This window comes from Moschus berezovskii, chromosome 4, assembly GCF_049115385.1.
Source record: "Moschus berezovskii isolate FMDL1 chromosome 4, NW_MosBer_1.0, whole genome shotgun sequence".
NCBI lineage: Eukaryota > Metazoa > Chordata > Mammalia > Artiodactyla > Moschidae > Moschus > Moschus berezovskii.
This window is the reverse complement of record NC_142463.1, coordinates 118,787,643-118,808,906: the sequence shown is the minus strand read 5'-3', so window position 1 is coordinate 118,808,906 and position 21,264 is coordinate 118,787,643. Positions and strand designations below refer to the sequence as shown.

At 39.4% G+C, this 21,264-nt stretch overlaps 1 protein-coding gene across 1 annotated transcript in view; it reads left to right on the top strand.

Annotated features, from left to right (window-relative positions):
- The window catches only part of RGS5 (regulator of G protein signaling 5), a 63,698-nt gene extending 48,327 nt beyond the window's left edge, over positions 1-15,371 (top strand). The window contains exons 4-5 of the mRNA XM_055402210.2: positions 6,058-6,224; positions 10,412-15,371. Of these exons, the coding sequence (XP_055258185.2) occupies positions 6,058-6,224; positions 10,412-10,573 (329 nt within the window). The 3' untranslated portion in view covers positions 10,574-15,371. The remainder of the gene's footprint in view (positions 1-6,057; positions 6,225-10,411) is intronic.
- The last annotated feature ends 5,893 nt before the right edge of the window (positions 15,372-21,264 follow it).

The window sequence follows — 21,264 nt, the reverse complement described above, 5'->3', positions numbered from 1 at the left end:
AGGTCCTTCTAGTCAAGGCTATGGTTTTTCCCATGGTCATGTGTCGATGTGAGAGTTGGACTGTGAAGAAAGCTGATCGCCGAAAAATTGATGCTTTTGAGCTGTGGTGCTGGAGAAGACTCTTGAGTCCCTTGGACTGCAAGGAGATCCAACCAGTCCATTCTAAAAGAGATCAATCCTGGGTGTTCATTGGAAGGACTGATGCTAAAGCTGAACCTCCAATACTTTGGCCACCTCATGAGACGAGTTGACTCATTTGAAAAGACTCTGATGCTGGGAAGGATTGGGTGTGGAGGAGAAGGGAACGACATAGAATGAGATGGCTGGATGGCATCACCGACTCGATGGACGAGTTTGAGTGAACTCCAGGAGTTGGTGATGGACAGGGAGGCCTGGCCTGCTGTGCATCATGGGGTCGCGGAGAGTCGGACAAGACTGAGCGACTGAACTGAACTGAATGATTTCAATAATTTTATCACTTAGATATGCAAACAATTTTTATTTTTCAGAAAAAGCAACTGAGACAGAGAGAGTTTAGGTATCTGGTCCATGAAATAAAATGCTACAGTAATATCAAAATCAGTAAATTAATTTTTCCTTAATATTTGTGCTCTTGAGTTTTGAGACGTAGGAGGAAATTTCTGTCTCAGTGAGTCTTATTTTCTTCAGTTTGAACCTTTATTAACTATTAGGTCCACAGATTTACACTAAGAGCTGGGATACTTTTGAAAGAGGGGCAAAGATAAATGAAATTCGAACCTTGAACTCAGATAATCAACAGCATCCTGGAAGAAAGAGTCATAGTAGCAAATAATCCCATTAAAAAAAAAAGTGATTACTTCTCTTATATGAATCCAGGAAATGGACTCAATACACTGGTAAGTTATTTTCTGAGCTCATTCCCTGGCTAGGATGTCTTGGTAATGTGGTGAATGTTATTGTTGTGGCATCCTGGAATGTATCCTCAGGTCATAAATAACAGTGTTTTGGAGGACTAGAATTTTAGCTCTACCTTTTTCAAAGATGTGGAAAGCGTGATTCAGAATGCCTGAATCACTAAGTTATTAGGGACATGAGGCTAATGAGAGTTAATTTGCCCTACACTTATTCTGTGAAGTTATTGCTTCCTCTGCAGTCTTAGACCTGATAATGTGGGAGCTCATAAGACTTCATTCCTATCGTCATCTCCCAGAAGCTAGAAAGTGCCTGGGGAATTTCTCATTTCAGCAGAGACTAACTGACACCTGTTGTTTAAGAAACAATAAAAACTTTAAGGACGACAGACAGAGAACTCAGTCTTTATTTCTTCTTTCAACGTGTACTATTGATTCCTGTGTCACTAAATGACCACACATCAGTTCAGTTCATCAATTCAGTCACTCAGTTGTGTCTGACTCTTTGCAACCCCATAGACTACAACACAACAGACTTCCCTGTTCATCACCAACTCCCAGAGTTTACTCAAACTAATGTCCACCAAGTCGGTGATGCCATCCAACCATCTCCTCCTCTGTTGTCCCCTCCTCTTCCTGCCTTGAATCTTTCCCAGCATCAGGGTTTTTCCAATATGTCAGTTCTTTGCATCAGGTGGCCAAAGTATTGGAGTTTCAGCTTCAGCATCAGTCCTTCCAATGAATATTCAGGATTGATTTCCTTTAGGATGGACTGATTGGATATCCTTGCAGTCCAAGGGACTTTCAAGAGGCTTCTCCAACACAACAATTCAAAAGCATCAATTCTTCGGCACTCAGCTTTCTTTATAGTCCAACTCAGTTCAGTTCAGTCACTCAGTCGTGTCTGACTCTCTGCGACCCCATGAATCACAGCACGCCAGGCCTCCCTGTCCATCACCAACTCCCGGAGTTCACTCAAACTCATGTCCAGAGAGTCGGTGAAGCCATCCAGCCATCTCATTCTCAGTCGTCCCCGTCTCCTCCCGCCCCAACCTTTCCCAGCATCAGAGTTTTTTCCAGTGAGTCAACTCGTCGCATGAGGTGGCCAAAGTATTGGAGTTTCAGCTTTAGCATCAGTCCTTCCAATGAACACCCAGGATTGATCTCCTTTAGAATGGACTGGACTCTCAAGAGTCTTCTCCAACACCACAATTCAAAAGCATCAATTCTTCAGCGATCAGCTTTCTTCACAGTCCAACTCTCACATCCATACATGACCACGGGAAAAAGAATAGCCTTGACTAGACGGACATTGATTGGCAAAGTAATGTCTCTACTTTTTAATATGCTGTCTAGGTTGGTCATAACTTTCCTTCCAAGGAGTAAGCATCTTTTAATTTCATGGCTGCAATCAGCATCTGCAGTGATTTTGGAGCCCCAAAAAAATAAAGTCTGACACTGTTTCCACTGTTTTTCCATCTATTTCCCATGAAGTGATGGGACCAGATGCCATGATCTTTGTTTTCTGAATGTTGAGCTTCAAGCCAACCTTTTCACTCTCCTCTCACTTTCCTCAAGAGGCTTTTTAGTTCCTCTTCACTTTCTGCCATGAGGGTGGTATCATCTGCATATCTGAGGTTATTGATACTTCTCTCAGAAATCTTCATTCCAACTTGTGCTTCATCCAGCTCAGCATTGCTCATGATATGCTCTGCATCTAGGTTAAATAAGCAGGGTGACAATATACAGCCTTGATGTACTCCTTTCCCAATTTGGAACCAGTCTGTTGTCTGTTGTTCCATGTCCAGTTCTAACTGTTGCTTCTTGACCTTCATACAGATTTCTCAGGAGGCAGGTCAGGTGGTCTGGTATTGCCATCACTTTCAAAATTTTCCAGTTTGTTGTGATCCACACAGTCAAAGGCTTTAGTGTAGTTAATGAAGCAGAAGTAGATATTTTTTCTGAAACTCTCTTGCATTTTTGATGAATCCAATGCATGTTGGCAATTGGATCACTGGTTCCTCTGCCTTTTCTAAATCTGAACAACTGGAAGTTCATGGTTCACATACTGTTGAAGCCTGGGTTGGAGAATTTTGAGCATTGCTTCACTAGTGTGAGATGAGTGCAATTGTGTGGTAGTTTGAACATTCTTTGGCACTACCTTTCTTTGGGATTTGCATGAAAACTGACATTTTCCAGTCCTGTGGCCACTGCTGAGTTTTCCAAATTTGCTGGCATATTTAATGCAGCACTTTCACAGCATCATCCTTTAGGATTTGAAATAGCTCAACTGAAATTTCAGCACCTCCATTAGCTTTGTTCATAATGATGCTTCCTAAGTGCCACTTGACTTCGCATTCCAAGATGTCTGCCTCTAGGTGAGTGATCACACCATTGTGATTATCTGGGTCATGAAGATCTTTTTTGTATAGGTTTTCTGTGTATTCTTGCCACCTCTTCTTAATATCTTCTGCTTCTGTTACGTCCATACCATTTCTGTCATTTATTGAGCCCATCTTTGCATGAAATATTCCCTTGGTATCTTTAATTTTCTTGAGAATATTTCTAGTCTTTCCCGTTCTATTTTTCCCCTCTATTTCTTAGCATTGATTGCTAAGAAGGCTTTCTTCTCTCTCCTTATTCTTTGGAACTCTGCGTTCAAGTGGGTATATCTTTCCTTTTCTCCTTTGCCTTTCCCATCTTGTCTTTTCTCAGCTATTTGTAAGGCCTCTTTGGACAACCATTTTGCATTTTTGCACTTCTTTTTCTTGGGGATGGTCTTGCTCCCTGTCTCCTGTTCAATGTTACGAACCTCCGTCCATAGTTTTTCAGGCACTCTGTGTATCAGTTCTAACCCCTTGAATCTATTTGTCACTTCCACTGTATAATTGTAAGTTATTTGATTTAGGTTATATTGAATGGCCTATGAAAGCACGTAGTGCTGGAAATATGGACAGGAGTGAGGGAAAATACATCTGATCTTATCCTGGTAAATATTATCAAGTGGTTTTAAAGCAATTTTTCTAGGTCGGTTACTATAGAAAATTATCATACCTACCATCACTCCCCAATGTATTTTTAGGTGTTGCTCAATTTAAAAAAATATATGTTAAGTACAGGGAGAAGGAATTAAAATGCAAAGTTTCTTGTTTGGATCCAGAATTGTCAGTGACCCTAATTCAAGTTAATTATAACTTCAGTTCAGTTCCGTTCAGTCGCTCAGTCGTGTCTGACTCTTTGTGACCCCATGAATCACAGCACGCCAGGCCTCCCTCTCCATCACCAAGTCCCAGAGTTCACTCAAACTCATGTCCATTGAGTCGGTGATGCCATCCATCCATCTCATTCTCTGTCGTCCCCATCTCCTCCCACCCCCAATCCCTCTCAGCATCAGAGTCTTTTCCAGTGAGTCAACTTGTCGCATGAGGTGGCCAAAGTATTTAGCAATTCTGTTTCTTTAAAATTGAGTGCAATTGCTGGGAACTGTGAGGGATATAAAGACAAAATGTATAGAAGGAAAATTGAAAAAAGACAATGCTATCTTTCTGGCTTAATCATTAAATTTTGTGCATATTGTTTGAAATCAATGTATTGGGCAATGACTAATGAATGAAAATTAGAATCTATAAAAAGAAGTACGGAGAAATATTCAAGAGGAATGGAAAGAGAAATTAGGTCAAAGGAAATGAATTCAGTACATGAATATGTTCTCCAAGTAAAACTAATGAATTGTAGAAGTGTCTTCTGATGAGGAACAAGTTACAGGAAATGTAGACCTTGATGTTCCAGTCAGTCCAGCCTTCAGCCTGGGAGGCAAATGCCAGGCCAGGCATGCTTGGAATTCTGATATAGTCTGTGGAAAACTAAAATCTTCTCTCCTTCCTTTAGAAGTCTACTTACCTTGCATAATAAATGTGCATGGATTCTCTCTCAGTACAAACAGATTTGTTAGAATTGGGGTTAAAAAAAACATCTATGTACCATCTATCTATCCATATCTCTCTATCTAGCTAGATATATATCTAACTATCTGTCTATATACCAGCTTTAAAAGGAGGGAAATATTGAAGATATAAAGTGATTTTTCCTTTGTTCCTCTTCATTGCCTTCCTAATTCCTGATCTTGCCTTCAACTTATCTACCACTGTGGAGCTTAGAGCTGCAGAACAAGGTTAGAAGAAAGAAAAAGAAAACAAAAGGATCAGACCCAAGAATCTCTAATATACATATTTGTATAAGATAGACATATATATGGGCTTCCCTGGGGGCTCAGACAGTAAAGAATCTGCCCTCAATGCAGGAGAACTGGGTTTACAAACTGAAATATATTCTACAAGAGCAACAGTACTCTGAAAACAGAACCACAGCAGTTATAATTATACTTACTTTAATGTGTGTAAAAGGCTGATGTTTCACTGGTGGGTGTAGTCACTGCTCTAGACGTGGGCCCCTTCGTCAGGCCCCTGCCACTCCTCCTTCAGGTCTCCTGTCTCATTTTCTCATCTAGGCGTTCTTTAAGTGTAAAATCGGGTTAGGACCCTTTCATTACTCTTACTATCCTCCATATTGCTTTCTTTTGTTGTGTATACATTTTTTGTGTATGTTTCATCATTTTCTTTTCTACCTCCCCAGAATCTTCACTGGGGCAGGTAGCATGTCTGTTTTACTTACCATAATTCCTGGAACATAATATTTGCTCCAAAAATCAACTTTAGAAATAAAAAAAGCTAAGTAGTTGATACATGACAATCAACATTAATGTTACTTACACTACTGAATCAAGTTTTAAGTGTATAGTTTTTCTTGTTGGTAACTGATAAGTATCCAGAATGGCATCAGTGTTCACATTGTTCCTCAATGCTATGCACAGTTAAACCTTTATCACCCAAATGTAGACTGTCTGTATTTGAATCCCAGCTCTGCCCCTTTCCAGCTGGTTAACTAATAGAAAGTTACTTGGTCTCTCTGACCTCATTTGTAAAATAGGATATGGCAGCCTCTGCCTCTTAGGTTTGCAATGATTAACAAATGAGTTAACTTTCGTAAAGTTATTACACAGATAGCAGAAATGTGTTATAAATAAACCTAAGCTACAGCCTGGGATATAGTGACAGATGGGTGACAGATAGAATACACTTCCTCAAATAACGTTTTTCCTTGCTAGATGGACTTGCCAGCTTCAAAAGTTTCCTGAAGTCTGAATTCAGTGAGGAGAATCTTGAGTTCTGGATGGCCTGTGAAGATTACAAGAAGATCAAGTCTCCTGTCAAGATGGCTGAGACGGCAAAGAAAATTTATGAAGAATTCATCCAAGCGGAGGCTCCTAAAGAGGTTGGTCCTGATTGGAAGGTGGGTGAGAGTGGTCAATAGGGGTCAGCTCAACAGCTTCCCAGGAAGGATTTCCATCTGCAATACAGTTTGCAGCTAAAGGTTATTCCTATTTAAGAGTGGGCCACCTTTCTTAAACACCTACTGAATGCAAAGGCAGAGCAATACAATCAAGCAAATGTGAACTTGAACTCTGTGTAGACCACTTTCTAAGCAGTATGGGTCTTTCTTCAGTAGCATGTAATCACAAATGAGGATAATACTAGCTGGATGATCTTGGGTGAAGTACTCAGTCTCCCTGAACTTAGTTTCTTTCTTTGGGAAAATGAGGATAATGAAAACTATTTTGCAGGATTGTTGTGAGGATGAAATTAAACAGTGGATGTGAAAATATATATCTCAGCATTTGAACAAATTAATGTCTGATGAATGTTTCTATCCCTTCATCTTTTCTCTTTTCCCCTTTCCTCTCTTCCTTTTCTTTTTCGGTGAAAATTCTCTCTTTTCCTTCCTATTCTCTGCCACTTCCTGGTTTCCCCTAGGGCCTTTTCATTTACTCTCTGGTCTGGACAAGGTTTCTACTCATGAAAATCAAGTGATCACATGGTAACAGTGCTACATATGCTGGAGGACAATATAATATTAATTAACTGTTAAAGTTTTGTGCTGATTTCAAAGTGGCTTTATTTTAGTTTATCTGCCCTTTCCTATTTGTGAAACTGAATTGAAAAGATTTTTGTGGAATTCAGGATGGCCTCCGCAAGACCCATCCATCATGTTTTGGTCAGGTCACTGATTTCACATTGCACACTGTAATCCAATCTGGATATCAAACAGTTCATCAAAATTTGGGGTCAGAGGTGATCTGAGCAGACCCTCTAGGCAGGCAGTAATTAAGATGATTTGAGAGAGGGAAACCCTAATATCTTTTTTCTCTCATAGGTATTCTAGACTCTTGAGGTTCTACCATTTGATATTTATTCCTTTGATAATGCATTACTCATCTCTGATCCTTTTTAAAGGGCAACTTTATCTGAATAGATTATTATAATCTAATAATCAAGTTAGATTGTATACCTAATGCCAAGAGGTGAGCCACCTCCATGCCAGAGGAGGTGGACACGAGGAGCAGAGAGTATAGAGTGCTACAGGTCAGCGTGGAGACAGTGAGAACCCTAGCATGCACCTGGGTTTAGTCTCACTGTGGGAATTGCTCTGGAACCCCCTCTAGATCCCCTCTTCTACTCAGCCTCCCACCCCATGCGTGTGTATTGGTTTCCCCTACTTCCGATGCCTTTCGTGCTGGGCCACTCTGTCAGTGTGGCGTCTCTATCTGTGATGTTACCAAGGACATTAATGTACTGTTAGTATTAAATTTGACACAATTTCCTGACTTTGACTGATTTCCCATTTCCAACCTGTCTTTTTACCACCTTCATTCCTCTTCAGAGAAGTGTAGGATTTGAATACATGCAAATAATGGAGACCCATCCAGGCTATTGTTAGGTGCTCTGAGCTCTAGGAGAACATTGTTCTCAAAGTTCCTTACTAGAACACTCATGGGTATCATGAAAATATGAGAAATTAAGAATGGAGTTTCAAAATAAATAAAACCCTTGCTGAGTTACTGGAACACACAAATGATGGCCTTCATTACAAGGACCTTTGGGTTCTAATTAAAATAGCTTTGGCCTCCAGTCTCTGCATTGAGCATCAGAGGGATGTAAATCCCACTCCTGTTACATAATAAGCACTCTGTGAATGTGTGTGAGATGAAGGGGTGCAGGGATACTGACTCCAGACCTTTCTCAATGTATAACTTTGGGTAAGTTCCTAACTAAAGCTTTCTAATTCTCAATTCTCTTTAATTGTAATAATTTCATGTATGTGTGTGGTGTGTATGTATATACCTAGAGGATGTTTAATACTGGGTCTTCGTTGCTGTGTGTGGGCTTCCCCTAGTTGTGAAAAGCAGGGGCTACTCTTCCTTGCAGTGCCTTGTGATAGCTTCTCTTGTGGGGCACAGGCTCTTGGCACAGACGTCAGTAGTTGAAGCACACAGGCTCAGTAGTTGCAGCCTGCAGGCTCTAGAATACAGGCTCCATTGTTGTGCTGCATGGTCTTAGCTGCTCTGCTGCATATAGAATCTTCCCCTACCAGGGACTGAACCTGTGTCTCCTGTGTTAGCAGGCGGATTCTTATCCACTGTACCACCAGGGAAGGCCTACTGTTTCATTTTGATGAATACCAGAAAGACCTGTATAACAAGTTTACCCAGGCAAATAGTAATCTAAATGTTTTTTATCTGAATATTCACTTCAGTTCATTAATATCAGGAACTGAAGGAGAGATACAGTGAGAAAAATTGGAACTAAGATTTAAAAATGAGAAGTTACCCTGTGTAGCTCGATAAACAGATAATTTATATATTAAAAATTGTCATGTCCATATCTTAATAAAACAATTTTTCTTTGCTCAGTAGTGTACAGATGAGTATATATCAAAATGATTCATTAGAGCAGCCCCTGCACATAAAAATAGTAAGAAAAAGTAGCTGCTATTTGCTCTTTATGTGTTAGAGAGGTTAAAATAAGTATCACTTCTTTAAGAAACATATCAATTCTTTTTTTAAAAAATAGGATTAATAGCTTTATAATTGTTAGAAATTTTATAACTTTTAGTTTTATAATTTTCAACTATTTTGAGTAAGTTTGGCTGCTCATCTAGTTCAGTATATATTTAAGAGAAGGAAGAAACATTGCTTCAGGGTGGCAGGAAGAATAACAGACTGCTCCTCACTAGCTGTTTGTAGCATGTAAATTGACCTCTTTGGATCTTGGAGTCTTCACCTGTGAAGACAGACCTCTGACTACCTCACCTGTGAGGCTGTTTCCAGTGCATCCTGTGAAGTCTTCCACCATTCCTGCATAAAACACACAGGTTGCTCTCACCTGTGGAAAGCACAACAGAGCCTCAACTCACTTCATCCTGGACCTTCGATCACAGTCACTCCTGTCTGTTCTGGCCTGGCTGTCCCCAGCCACACCTTTGTCCCTGACTCTGACCTAAAGACACTCTGTAATTCTTTGAGCCCAAATAGCTTTTCTCAGTATCAAGAAACTTTAGCAGCCCAGGAGAGACCCAAACACTTCCTAATGTTTCAGGTCAGAACCATTAGTTGATTTGGGTTTTGTTTCTTTCTTCTTTACACTCAGGTACAAGAGTCATTGGAATAACAATGTGACAAACAGTGATTTCTCTCAAATCATACTCAGGCAAGCCCAGGCAGGCTGTACATTGCACAAGCCCAGGGGGCCATTCACATGGACCCGAACATGAATGATGTCCCTGGGAGTGACACAATGTAGAATGGCCCTGCATTCAGGCCAAATAAGCCGTGATGCCTCCCAACACTCCAGTCTCCTGGGTAAAAGCAATGTTGCTGGGCTTTTGAATATTCTATCTACCACTTATGATCTTGGGGAGATCACTTTAACTCTTCTGTTCCTCAGCTGTAAAAGAGGATGTCAGTATTGCCTCTCAGAGTTGTAAGATTCAAGGAGCTCACAGCACAGTGCTGGTGAAAGTACAGTTCTCAGCACTCAATAAATGTTATTTGCTATTGTTATGGATGTTGTGCTAAAACCACTGTGTCTTTGTTTGTTTCAGGAGAAAACCAAGTTTCCTTATTCTTCTAGAGACATGCATAAAGTCTTGGATCCCTGATCAGAATTTCTCTCTCTTCATTCTCCCCATTAGGGGTGAAACCAAATGCTGTGGTAGGAAGACTGTGGGATCGCATCAGGATACCGAGATTCAAATTCTGAGTCTCTGCCTTCAAATACATTTATTAGCTCTGTGATTTTGAAGTCCCTATCTATCTGCCTTTCGCCTAGAAAAGGAAAGATTCGTATTTTAGGGTTATTGAGAAGCTTATATGAGGTCTGCCTGAATCAGTTGTTTATTTCTAACACTGGGTGCCTAATACTGGTTAGATCGTAATCTGAGTCATGCATTTGTTGAAGCACCAGTTGCCTTACCCTACTCTATATAAAACAGAAGTGATAAGCTATTCTAATTTCCTATGCCTCTCTTCCCCTCATGTGTTATATGAGAAACACTTCTCTCCCCACCCCTCCTCAAATCCCACAACCTGGGCTGACTCAGTGACCCTGTTTTCTGGCTCACAGGTGAATATTGATCACTTCACGAAGGAAATCACAATGAAGAATTTGGTGGAACCTTCCCCAAGTAGCTTTGATGTGGCCCAGAAAAGAATCCATGCTCTGATGGAGAAGGATTCGCTGCCTCGCTTTCTGCGCTCTGAATTTTATCAGGAGTTCATCAAGTAGCAATGCAATTAGGCTGTGAGAATCATCCTGAGAGTTATTTCGTCCATAATCACCCTGCACTTTCCAGCAACCCACACCGCAGCTTGCTCAAAGATTCTGAGATGAAAAACCCCAGGGAGGGTTGCTCACTCTTTTGCCCACATTGTTTTGGATGCTTATCTATTGCCCCAGTGTCTTCCTTTTCCAGTTTCCCCTTCCTGCCCCCACTCTCAGTTAAGCTTTCCTCTTGTAGGTTGTTGTGAAACTCAATCAGAACAACAGAAAAACTCTACTTAGAGAAATGTAAAGCAGAAAGATGTTATCATTGAATGTGGCTCCACTTGGTAATGGATTGCCATCTAAATTGGGATGAAAAAGAATATGGACGTGGAAACACCAATTTCAAATAAGATTAATTGATCTCATTTGTTGTTTTAATTCTGATCCAGGGAGGCCACTCATTATTTTCTGAATTTGGTTAGTAAAAGGTGGTAAGCATTTTATGAGGCAACCACTATTTGATTTTTTAAGCAAATACATTGTTCAAAACATTGGTCTTCCTCTGAGACCGTCTTTGTGTTAACTAGAGATTATAAACAAGAGATACAGCCAAGAATATATTGTGTTTATATAAAATCAATCTGAACACAATCCATGGGGCTTCTTATAATTCCCTCAGACCTTCCCACACATAAAGTTACCAAATTCTGTACTAAATCAGTAACCTGAGACTGACAATGGACTACTTTATAAATGTATCTATGCCTCTAATATGCAGGCCCAAAGTTTCCATTTTCAAGTTAGTTAAAATTTGTGTGAGTACAAAATTCCAAAATTGCTAACTCCAAACATGTAAAACAAAAACACGCTGTTCATTGCAGGGGTCTTCCTCCTCAATATCAAGAGGGCTGTCTACTACAGTAGAGAAATCTTGTCACACCTGAAAGGGGTAATTGTCCTATGGTGCCATCAGTTTGTTAAGTACATGATGAGTATCTTCAAAAGAGCAAATTATCTTCAGAAAACTTAATTTAACTATGCAGAGACTTTCTGAGTGAGAGTTTTACAGTACCCTGCAGTTTGCAAAATGATCTGATCTTCTAGCAACTGCTCATTCCCCTCCTTATTTTGCTCACCATAGTAATGAACTGTATTATGGTCAAAACACACATTTATACCCCTAACATGCCTTACACATAGCCAATTTTTAGTAGGTTTAAACTTTTAATGCTGTATTTCATTATTATAAGTCTTACTTGCATTATTAATTATCTTTAGTAGATTTGATTAAGCAATACATAATCTAGTACTAAAGAGTCCAACTGTGTATGAGGGTAACCAAGTGAGGATACTGAGTTAATTAAAAAAGTGATTTTTAAGGGATTAATAAACATCTTAAATGTTTAAGTAGAAGATTACATTGTTTAGTCTTGTATTTCCTCCTTTTGTTTCTTTCTTTCATTTACAAACTCCTAGTTTCACATATCTGTAACCTATTAATTGAGTTATTTCCTAAGAATATTGAAAGTGAAGCAACTATATGACTGTATTCTTTGAGTAAACACCGACTACATTTGTTGGGGTTTTTTATTTTTGTTATTTCAAAGACTAATGTGCCCTTCCTGAATACTTGCTGTTTCAAACTCTGAAAATGGGTTGGAGTGACTGGGTCTAGTGCCAACAATTGCTAGTCTGGTATGAGTTCATTCATATTTGTCAATATTGCTCACTTCAAAGAAACTCCTTTGTCAAGAGGTTGACAGGCCAGGTCAACATTGTGAGCATGAAAGAGAAGTTCTCACCATGTCTATTTGTGTAGGAGTGACAAGCAACTCACAGCAAGAATTCCCAGCAGAACCTTTCTCAGCATCTGTCTATGCTGCCCCAAATGGGCATAAAACCACCAATCCTATACTTGCTCAAGCAGCTAAAAAATTTAAGAACCAAAGAATCTTGGTGAGTTGTTTTTTCTGAAATGCTAAAACATTTTTAAGAAAAATTTTGATGTCATTAAAATTTCAAATATTTTATTCATATTATTTGAAATAACCAAATATTTATAAATACCCAGAGAATTGACTAGAGACTAGAAAGTTCACCAAGATGGTTGATGTTACAAAGACTCAAGCTTACCATATTCACAAATTGACTGCACATCCTATGTAAGTGGGTAGACTTGTCAGTGAAGGATACAAAGGGCCTTTGCCTTTTCATAAGCTGAAAACACAGAAGGCAGGAAAAGCACCAGGAGGGCAGAGCTATGAAGGCTACAGGAAGCATGAATGCCTTGCAGTCAACTGGTGACATGTAATATATATGTAAACATGATTTTAAATTTAAAGCAGTATGAACACACACATTAGACATTCTTCTAAGTAAAAAATTAAAAGGAATATAAATATCACAGCCCCAAATGAAAAAGCCAACATATAAACATTGCTCTAGAAAGTTCTTTGACATATTTTGAGAGTGTTTTTAAACTTAGAAGAGAAAAACCTGAGCTACCAAAACTTTCCATGGTAAAACAAACAAAATAGCGTTGTTTTAAATTTGGGGAAATTGGGAAAACTAGCGTAATCTTTCCAGGAAAAGAATGTGTAGAGTCTGTTTATCACTCCCTTTCCCTCCTCCCCTTCCTCTGCAATCTCCCTTGAGTAAATTGCCTGGGAAATTACGAAGCTCAGTGAAGGAGCCCTTGGCGCTGATGTGTTCCTCCCTCGAGAAAATGTGACACAGTCCTATGTTGATCTGGGATGTAGAGAGGTGGTCAATGGGAACAGGGGTGCATGCTTCTCATCCTTGAGAGGAACCTAAGATTAGGGAGGCCGGGTGACCCCCATGCCCTGTGTCTCTGCTTGTGTTTGATATAGTTTGAGCTTGGCATCAGATTAGTGTCTAAATTTGACCAGGACAAAAAGGAAGACTATCTGTTCTAGAGTAGGTTAGGAGGCTGTGTTCCATGTTTATCTGCTAAAGCAGTGTTTGTTCATATGAACAGCCACCAACACACACACACACAAATAGACACCTTCTGAAATGTAGAACTGATGTGTTTCAGTAATTTTGCTTTCAAATCAGTAGAAGCAAATTTATGAAAACATTTTGTGCCCCACTCCCAAAACCACCCATGTAGTCATTCTCTACTGTACAAATTATGCTTTAAGCCGATTTCAGTTTTTAATGCATAAATAGAAGAATTTGTTAAAGAAATTGTTTATATTTTTGCCTTCTACAGAGTCATCAATTTTGCTTGGTTGTTGTCCTCTGTATACATTCCCTTTCAATAGGGTGGAGTTATTATTTTTTCACAAAGTATAATAAATCAATTGGTAAACTAATAAACATTCTTTGTCAGGGATTTTTCAAGCTATCTGTCCCATCACAAATTTGATAATTTGAGAATCATTTCAAAGGCTATTTATATTTCAGGGAAATGATTTTTACCCTTGAAATCATGCCTTCTAGTAGCCATTTTCTTTGTTTCCTGGTAATTTAGAAAGTTTGGTACAAATAGGGTCATGAGAAAAGAAACAGGGGAAAGGAGGACTGAGAGGTGGGGAAGAAGTAAGTGCCCAGACTTGCCTACAAAGTGAGTCCATTCACTAGGAAGCATCTAAGAGCAACTCCACTTGATTGAAAATCAAATAACTTTTTGGTGTCACCACCAAGATTTTCAGGAAGGCATTTCTTGACTAACAAAGAAGCTAGATGTGAAACTCTACTTTAAAATCCTAGGGAGTCTTGATTAGATAAAAGAAGAAACATGGAGGTTCTCCCTTCCCCAGTGAGTTTGCATGTGCCAGAGAGCAGAGCATGGAGAACTCAGTTTCTAATATCTGAATGGCCATTCCCAAGGGCCAGACAACTCTCTGTAGGTTCTGGACATGAGGTCTTACTATATCTAGGTTTATGGGTTTTCCAGTCTCTCCATTCTATTAGATAAGTGTGTGTTTAATAGTTGCTTTGGACAAGGCTCCTTAACAATTGAGCAACTTCTCCCTGAGTTAAATGTATTTTCACCCAAACAGGTCATGTGGCAGGTCAGAACAATAGATATTAAAAGAAAGGCTTCCCCCAACATCCTGTAACTGAAAAGATCAAGTCTTCCAACTAAGACATTAATAGCTTTGAATGGAAACTCACAGCAGAGAGTAAAGGGGAAAAGACAGATAACCGAACTTTGGAATATTATCCTCACCTCACAGTTTAACAATAATCTTATCTTCTAGTAGAGAAGCTACAAATTCAACTCAACATTCATATCTAGTTTGATAAGTCTCTTGTTTTCTCACCTGAGAAAATTTTCCTTTCTCTTTCACACCTATGTCTCCATTTCTCTTCTCCTCCAGCATGAGGATACATTTAAAATAGTTGAATCTAACCACATTTACCTAGTAATGAATACAATTAAAGCATTTAACTCCCTATCTAGAAACATGTATAAACTAAGGCATAAACAAAACAATGGGAAATGTTGAAAAATTTTCCAATGGAGAGAAGTAATCTGGATAATTTTTGCCAAAAGTTCTTTTCATATCATATGTTATTAGAATTTGGGGGACTGAGTTTTTTTAAGACTGCTACAACTTGCAACTCATCTTCAGGAAACCAGCCTGGAGAAAAGAGTGGAAATGAAAGTTTGGAAATCCATTCATCAGCATGTATCCCATGTTTTTCATTTAGGAACAATTGTGTTTATCTTCAAATTGTGTATCCAATGTGTTGTGTACTCTGTAACTCATACTACTTGATAAAGCACCAAATATGTATCTGTAACCATAATCACATTTATTATATTAAATATGTATCTATATAACAATCTCTGATTCCTTCTTGACTCCTGAACATTCTTGATGTGAAACTCTCCCTTAAGATAGGCTTGTTTATTCACTATGCTCCTTACAACAACAGGTGGGAAGATCCCTCTCCTAATAAACATCAACTATAATACAGCTTGACATATAAAACTCAGAAAGGGAGATAACAAAGTGTCTGATAGTCATACACTGTTCACTACATTCCCCTGGATTCAGATGGCAACAACTTATTGATGTAGGTATTCTCTGTTAGCGTTGACTTAGCTCATTATATCATTTGGATCCTGAAATAGTGAGCATATTTAGTCCTTTCTCTTTGTGACCTTGTGAAAGATAAAAAATCTATGACCTTAGATTTGGTACTCAGATAGTTTAGGTAATGGCCTCAAATTATAGAACTAGTAGGACTGGAACTGGTGAAAGGGAAAATTTGTATGCAGAAAAGGGGCATAAGTAAAATTAGTTTACAGGGAGAAACTGATGAGAATTCATGTGAAGGGAGGGTCAGAGAGAGGAGTTGAGAGGTTAGAGAATGCCTGCTTGGTAGGTTCTCATTAACAATTCCAATAAAGCCTAGGTATATTTAATGTAGACTCTTGAATGTAAATGTTATCACTCGGAATCATTTCAGTACCATCTATTCTCCTTTTTTTATTGTCATTATCTTGGATGATTTTCTGAGAGTTTCCACCAAGAAGAATTATTTGAGCAAAGATCACTAATACTTTATTCTCCCCCATAGAGAATAAGTGATATCTCAGGTCAGTATGTAAATCAGTGTCTGAATAAAGTTTAGAGGTCAGATTCCCTCTCAGATACCTGTCAGTTCACTAGACCAAAGGAACCACATGTGACCCCTCAGAACATTAAGATCACTAATTCTAATTCGAATAAAATTGGCTAAATTCACCCCTGTCCAAGTGGGAGTCCATTCTATCACCTATTAGTGATGTAAACCATATTCTCCAAGCTATGTGATCTCCTAAATCTTTTGCTAATTTTACATTTTCTGAATCAGGGGTATCTTGAAAGTTATTTTGCTCACAAACCACTTTCCAAACACCTTTAACTCTTCAGATGGCTTCCCAATGCCTCGGTGCATTCTACACTTAAATTAGTTCTTATTTGGCAAATTCCTGGTTCAAATTCCATGCTTTTCCACTTTTCAGTCAATTTCTACTTTCTCAAGTGTGTAAATGTATTAAAACAATTAAAAACATGGGTTGAAATTGTATTAGAACATCAAGCTTATGAGGAGGCAGTCTTTGTTCAATCCTTGGCAGCCAGCCCCTCATGGCCAGGCTGCCAGGTCTCTTATTTAATGAGGTAACATTTTCAACATACTCTCACCTTGAGAGAATCCTAGGTGTGAGGCAGACAGGTGGGGTGAGACAAGCAGTCACCTCCTGCAGGTGACTTTGGAAGACTTCATTATATTTTGAATAAGTGGTGCCTTGTCTGCCACAGAAAGGACCTGTCTGTGACCTATGCCTACCTCAGACTGTACCATTGAAAGCATCACGGACACTTAAAGAGGAATTAGAGCCTAGGGACTTCAATGAATAAAGATGAACAGAGGTTGAAATTCACTTATTTATTTTAACTGAATATTTATTTTGATTAGGTTTTAATTTAGCAGTGAAAGCCATAATATCTGTTTACTTGAGCTTCACTCACAATTCTACTGACCACAAGAACAGGGATTGTTACAGAACCAGTTCTCTTTATCCAACACTCTGCAATCCAAACATTGGATTCCAAAGTTTGTGGCCAAGGAGTTTGTTTTCAAGGCAACTAACTGATGAAATGAGAAAAGAAGTCGCAGATCTATCTCCTTGAAAGGGAGGGAGTTGGGATATTTATGGGATAAGTAGTGTGATCTTAGGCATGGGAAAAGGTGGCTGGACCTAGGGAAAAGATGAGGTAATTAGTGTTCTGCATAGATTATCTTATTTATGTACTTCCGCATATTCAAGATGGAGGCGCTTCTCATGATCTGAGACTGGAGTTCTCCAGCCCTCTGATGTCAAAATGACATTCATCAGACAACTGTGCAGACCCAGTTTTAAGGTCAGTGGCCCCAACCAGCCTTAACTGAGTTGCACTGGACAAGAGCTGACTCCAAATTCCCGAGGCTATATGAATCTTTGAAGGCATACAATTTAAAGGCCGTGGTGATTGGGATGGGATGGTGGGACTTCCACTCTCTGGTAGTCCAATGGTTAAGATTTGGCCCTTCCACTGCAGGGGTCATGGTTCCATCCCTGGTCGGGGAACTAAGATCCCACATGCTTCTTGGTGTGGCTAAAAATAAACTTAAAAAAAAAAAAAAAGGCAGGATGCAGGGGAAACAAAAGAAGGAAAAAATAACCTAAGGTGAGCTTAAACTCAATTTACAAGCAGAAGGATTTTTTAAATTTATTTTCTAATTGGAGGAAAATTGCTTTGCAATATTGTGTGGGTTTCTGCAATACAACAACGTGAATCAGTCATCATTATACATACATCCCTTCCCTCCTGGGTCTCCCTCCCCTCTCCCAATCCCATCCCTCTAGGTCATCACAGAGCATTAGGCTGGGCTCCCTGTGTTATACAGCAACTTCCCACCAGTTACCTGTTTTACACTTGATAGTGTGTATATGTCAATGCTACTTTCTCCATTTATCACACCTTCTCCTTCCCCCCCGGGTCCACAAGTTCGTTCTGCATTTTAATTCCTTCCCTGCAAGTAGATTCATCAGTACTATTTTTCTAGATTTCTATATATGAGTTTTTGACTCTTTTCTCCCATGGATTGTAGCCCACCAGGCTCCTCTGTCCTTGGAATTTTCCAGGCAAGAATACTGGAGTGGGTTGCCATTTCCTACTCTAGGGATCTTCCTGACCTAAGGAGCAAATCCACCTCTTTTGCATCTCCTGCACTGGCAGGCAGATTCTTTACCTGCTGAGCCTTTTGGGAAGCTGGTATATAAACATTAATATACAATATTTGTCTTTTTCTTTCTAACTTCACTCTGTATAACGGGCTTTAGATTCATCCACCTCGCACAGAGAAATTTTAACATGTATCTATTGCTCTGCAAGACCAGTTCCAGAATGCCTGTTATCCTTCAGCTTCTGTCGTGTCTATGAGGCATGGTTTCCGGGTGGCAAGAAAAATCCAGGTTCAGAAAATGTCAGAACTGGGACAGACATTACAAATCATCTCACATGCTCAGGATGAAAGTCCAGTTCCCATAAAAAGGAACATATTTGAGTCAGTTCTAATGAGGTGGATGAACCTAGAGCCTATTATACAGAGTGAAGTAAGTCAGAAAGAAGAAGATGATACCATACATTAATGTATAGATATGGAATCTAGAAAGATAGTGCCAACAGTCCTATGTACAGAGCAGCAAAGGAGACACAGATGTAAAGAACAGATTTTGGACTCATTGGGAGAAGAAGAAGGTGGGATGATTTGAGAGAGTAACACTAAAACATATACATTACCATATGTAAAATAGATAGCCAGTGTGAGTTTGATATATGATGCAGCACACACAAAGCTGGTGCTCTGTGACAACCTGGAGGAATAGGGTGGGCTGGGAGATGGGAGGGGCATTCAGGTTGGATGGGACACTTGTATACCTATGGCCGACTCATGTTGATATATGGCAAAAACCATCAGAATATTGTAAGGCAATTATCCTTCAATTAAAATAAATAAACTTAAAAAGTTCCAGTCCTCCTCTCTCCACAAAGCTTCTCTTCAACAGAGAGACCAGCAGCTAGGGGGCTGGGAGCAAAAGCACTTGAAGCTCTGGGAGCAGAGGGGGCGTCCACTTGCCTGGTTAGTCAGATCTATGAACTGCCTGGGATAACCAGTCCAGTAACATATGTCACACACACTAAAAGCCACTCTGCTGTCAGAAATTATTCTTCTCCATCTTTGTGTTAAAGATGAGAAAACTGAGGTCCATTAAGCTGAAATGATTTGTCCAAAGTTATGTTCTGGATAACAGCATACTACTTACAGAGGATCTGGTTCGCATCCTGTGGTATTTTTCCTTTGGAACAATATTCAGGTTATACCTTATCCACATGTCTATAATAATAGGTGTTCTTAAAGTTACTATCAAAGAACTGCAAGATACTAGAGAAATGGTAGTGTAGGGTTAGTCCAGAAAAACTACTTCTCAAAAGTATAAAAAGTGAAAATGTTAGTAGCTCCATTGTGTCTGACTCTTGTGACCCTATGGGCCTGTAGACTGTCAGGTCCCTCTGTCCATGGGATTCTCCAGGCAAGAATACTGAAGTGGGTAGCCATTCCCTTCGCCGGGGGATTTGCCCAATCCAGGGACTGAACCTGGGTCTTCTGCATTGCAGACAGATTCTTTACCATATGAGCCACTATATTCCTTTCCATTATCCCTATAATAATTTTCCCAAAGAGATCTCCTTCATGCTTACAACTACTCCCTTAACATCTGAATGCAGAGCTCCAAAGAATAGCAAGGAGAGATAAGAAAGCCTTCCTCAGTGATCAGTGCAAAGAAATAGAGGAAAACAATAGAATGGGAAAGACTAGAGATCTCTTCAAGAAAGTTGGAGATACCAAGGGAACATTTCATGCAAAGATGGGCTCAATAAAGGGCAGAAATGGTGTGGACCTAACAGAAACAGAAGACATTAAGAAGAGCTGGCAAGAATACACAGAAGAATTATACAAAAAAGATCTTCATGACCCAGATAATCATGTTGGAATGATCACTCACCAAGAGCCAGACATCCTATAGTGTGATGTCAAGTGGGCCTTAGGAAGCATCACTATGAACAAAGCTAGTGGAGGTGATGGAATTACAGCTGAGGTATTTCAGATCCTAAAAGATAATGCTATTAAACTGCTGCACTCAATATGCCAGCAAATCTGGAAAACTCAGCAGTGGTCACAGGACTGGAAAAGGTCAGTTTTCATTCCAATCCCAAAGAAAAGCAAGGCCAAAGAATGTTCAAACTACCACAGGATTGCATTCATTTCACACACTAACAAAGTAATGCTCAAAATTATCCCCACTAGGCTTCAACAGTATGCGAATCAAGAACTTCCATATGTTTCAGTTCTATTTAGAAAAGAGGGAAGAACCAAAGATCAAATTGCCAACATCTGTTGGATCATAGAAAATGCAAGAGAATTCCAGAAATCATCTACTTCTGCTTCATTGTCTATGCTAAAGATTTTGACTGTGTGGATCACAACAAACTGTGGAAAATTCTTCAAGAGATGGGAATACCAGACCACCTTACCTGCCTCCTGAGAAATCTGTATGCAGGTCAGGAAGCAACAGTTAGAACTGAACATGGAACAATAGACTGGTTCCAAATCAGGAGAAGAGTGCATCAAGGCTATATGTTGTCACCCTGCTTATTTAACTTACATGCAGAGCACATCGTGAGAAACACTGTGCTGGATGAAGCACAAGCTGGAGTCAAGATTGCTGGGAGAGAAATACCAGTAACCTCAGATATGCAGATGACACTACCCTTAAGGCAGAAAGCAAAGAGAAACTAAAAGTCTCTTGATGAAGGTGAAAGAGGAGAGTGAAAAAGCTGGTTTAAAACTCAACATTCAAAAATCAAAGATCATGGCATCTGGTCCCATCACTTCATGGCAAATTCATTGGGGAAACAATGGAAACAGTGACAGATTTATTTTAAGGGGCTCCAAAATCAGTGCAGATGGTGACTGCAGCCATTAAATTAAAAGAAACTTACTCCTTGGAAGAAAAGCTATGACCAACCTAGACAGCATATTAAAAAGCAGAGACATTATATTGCCTACAAAAGTCCATATAGTCAAAGCTATGATTTTCCAATGGTCGTGTATGGATGTGAGAGTTGAAACATAAAGAAGCA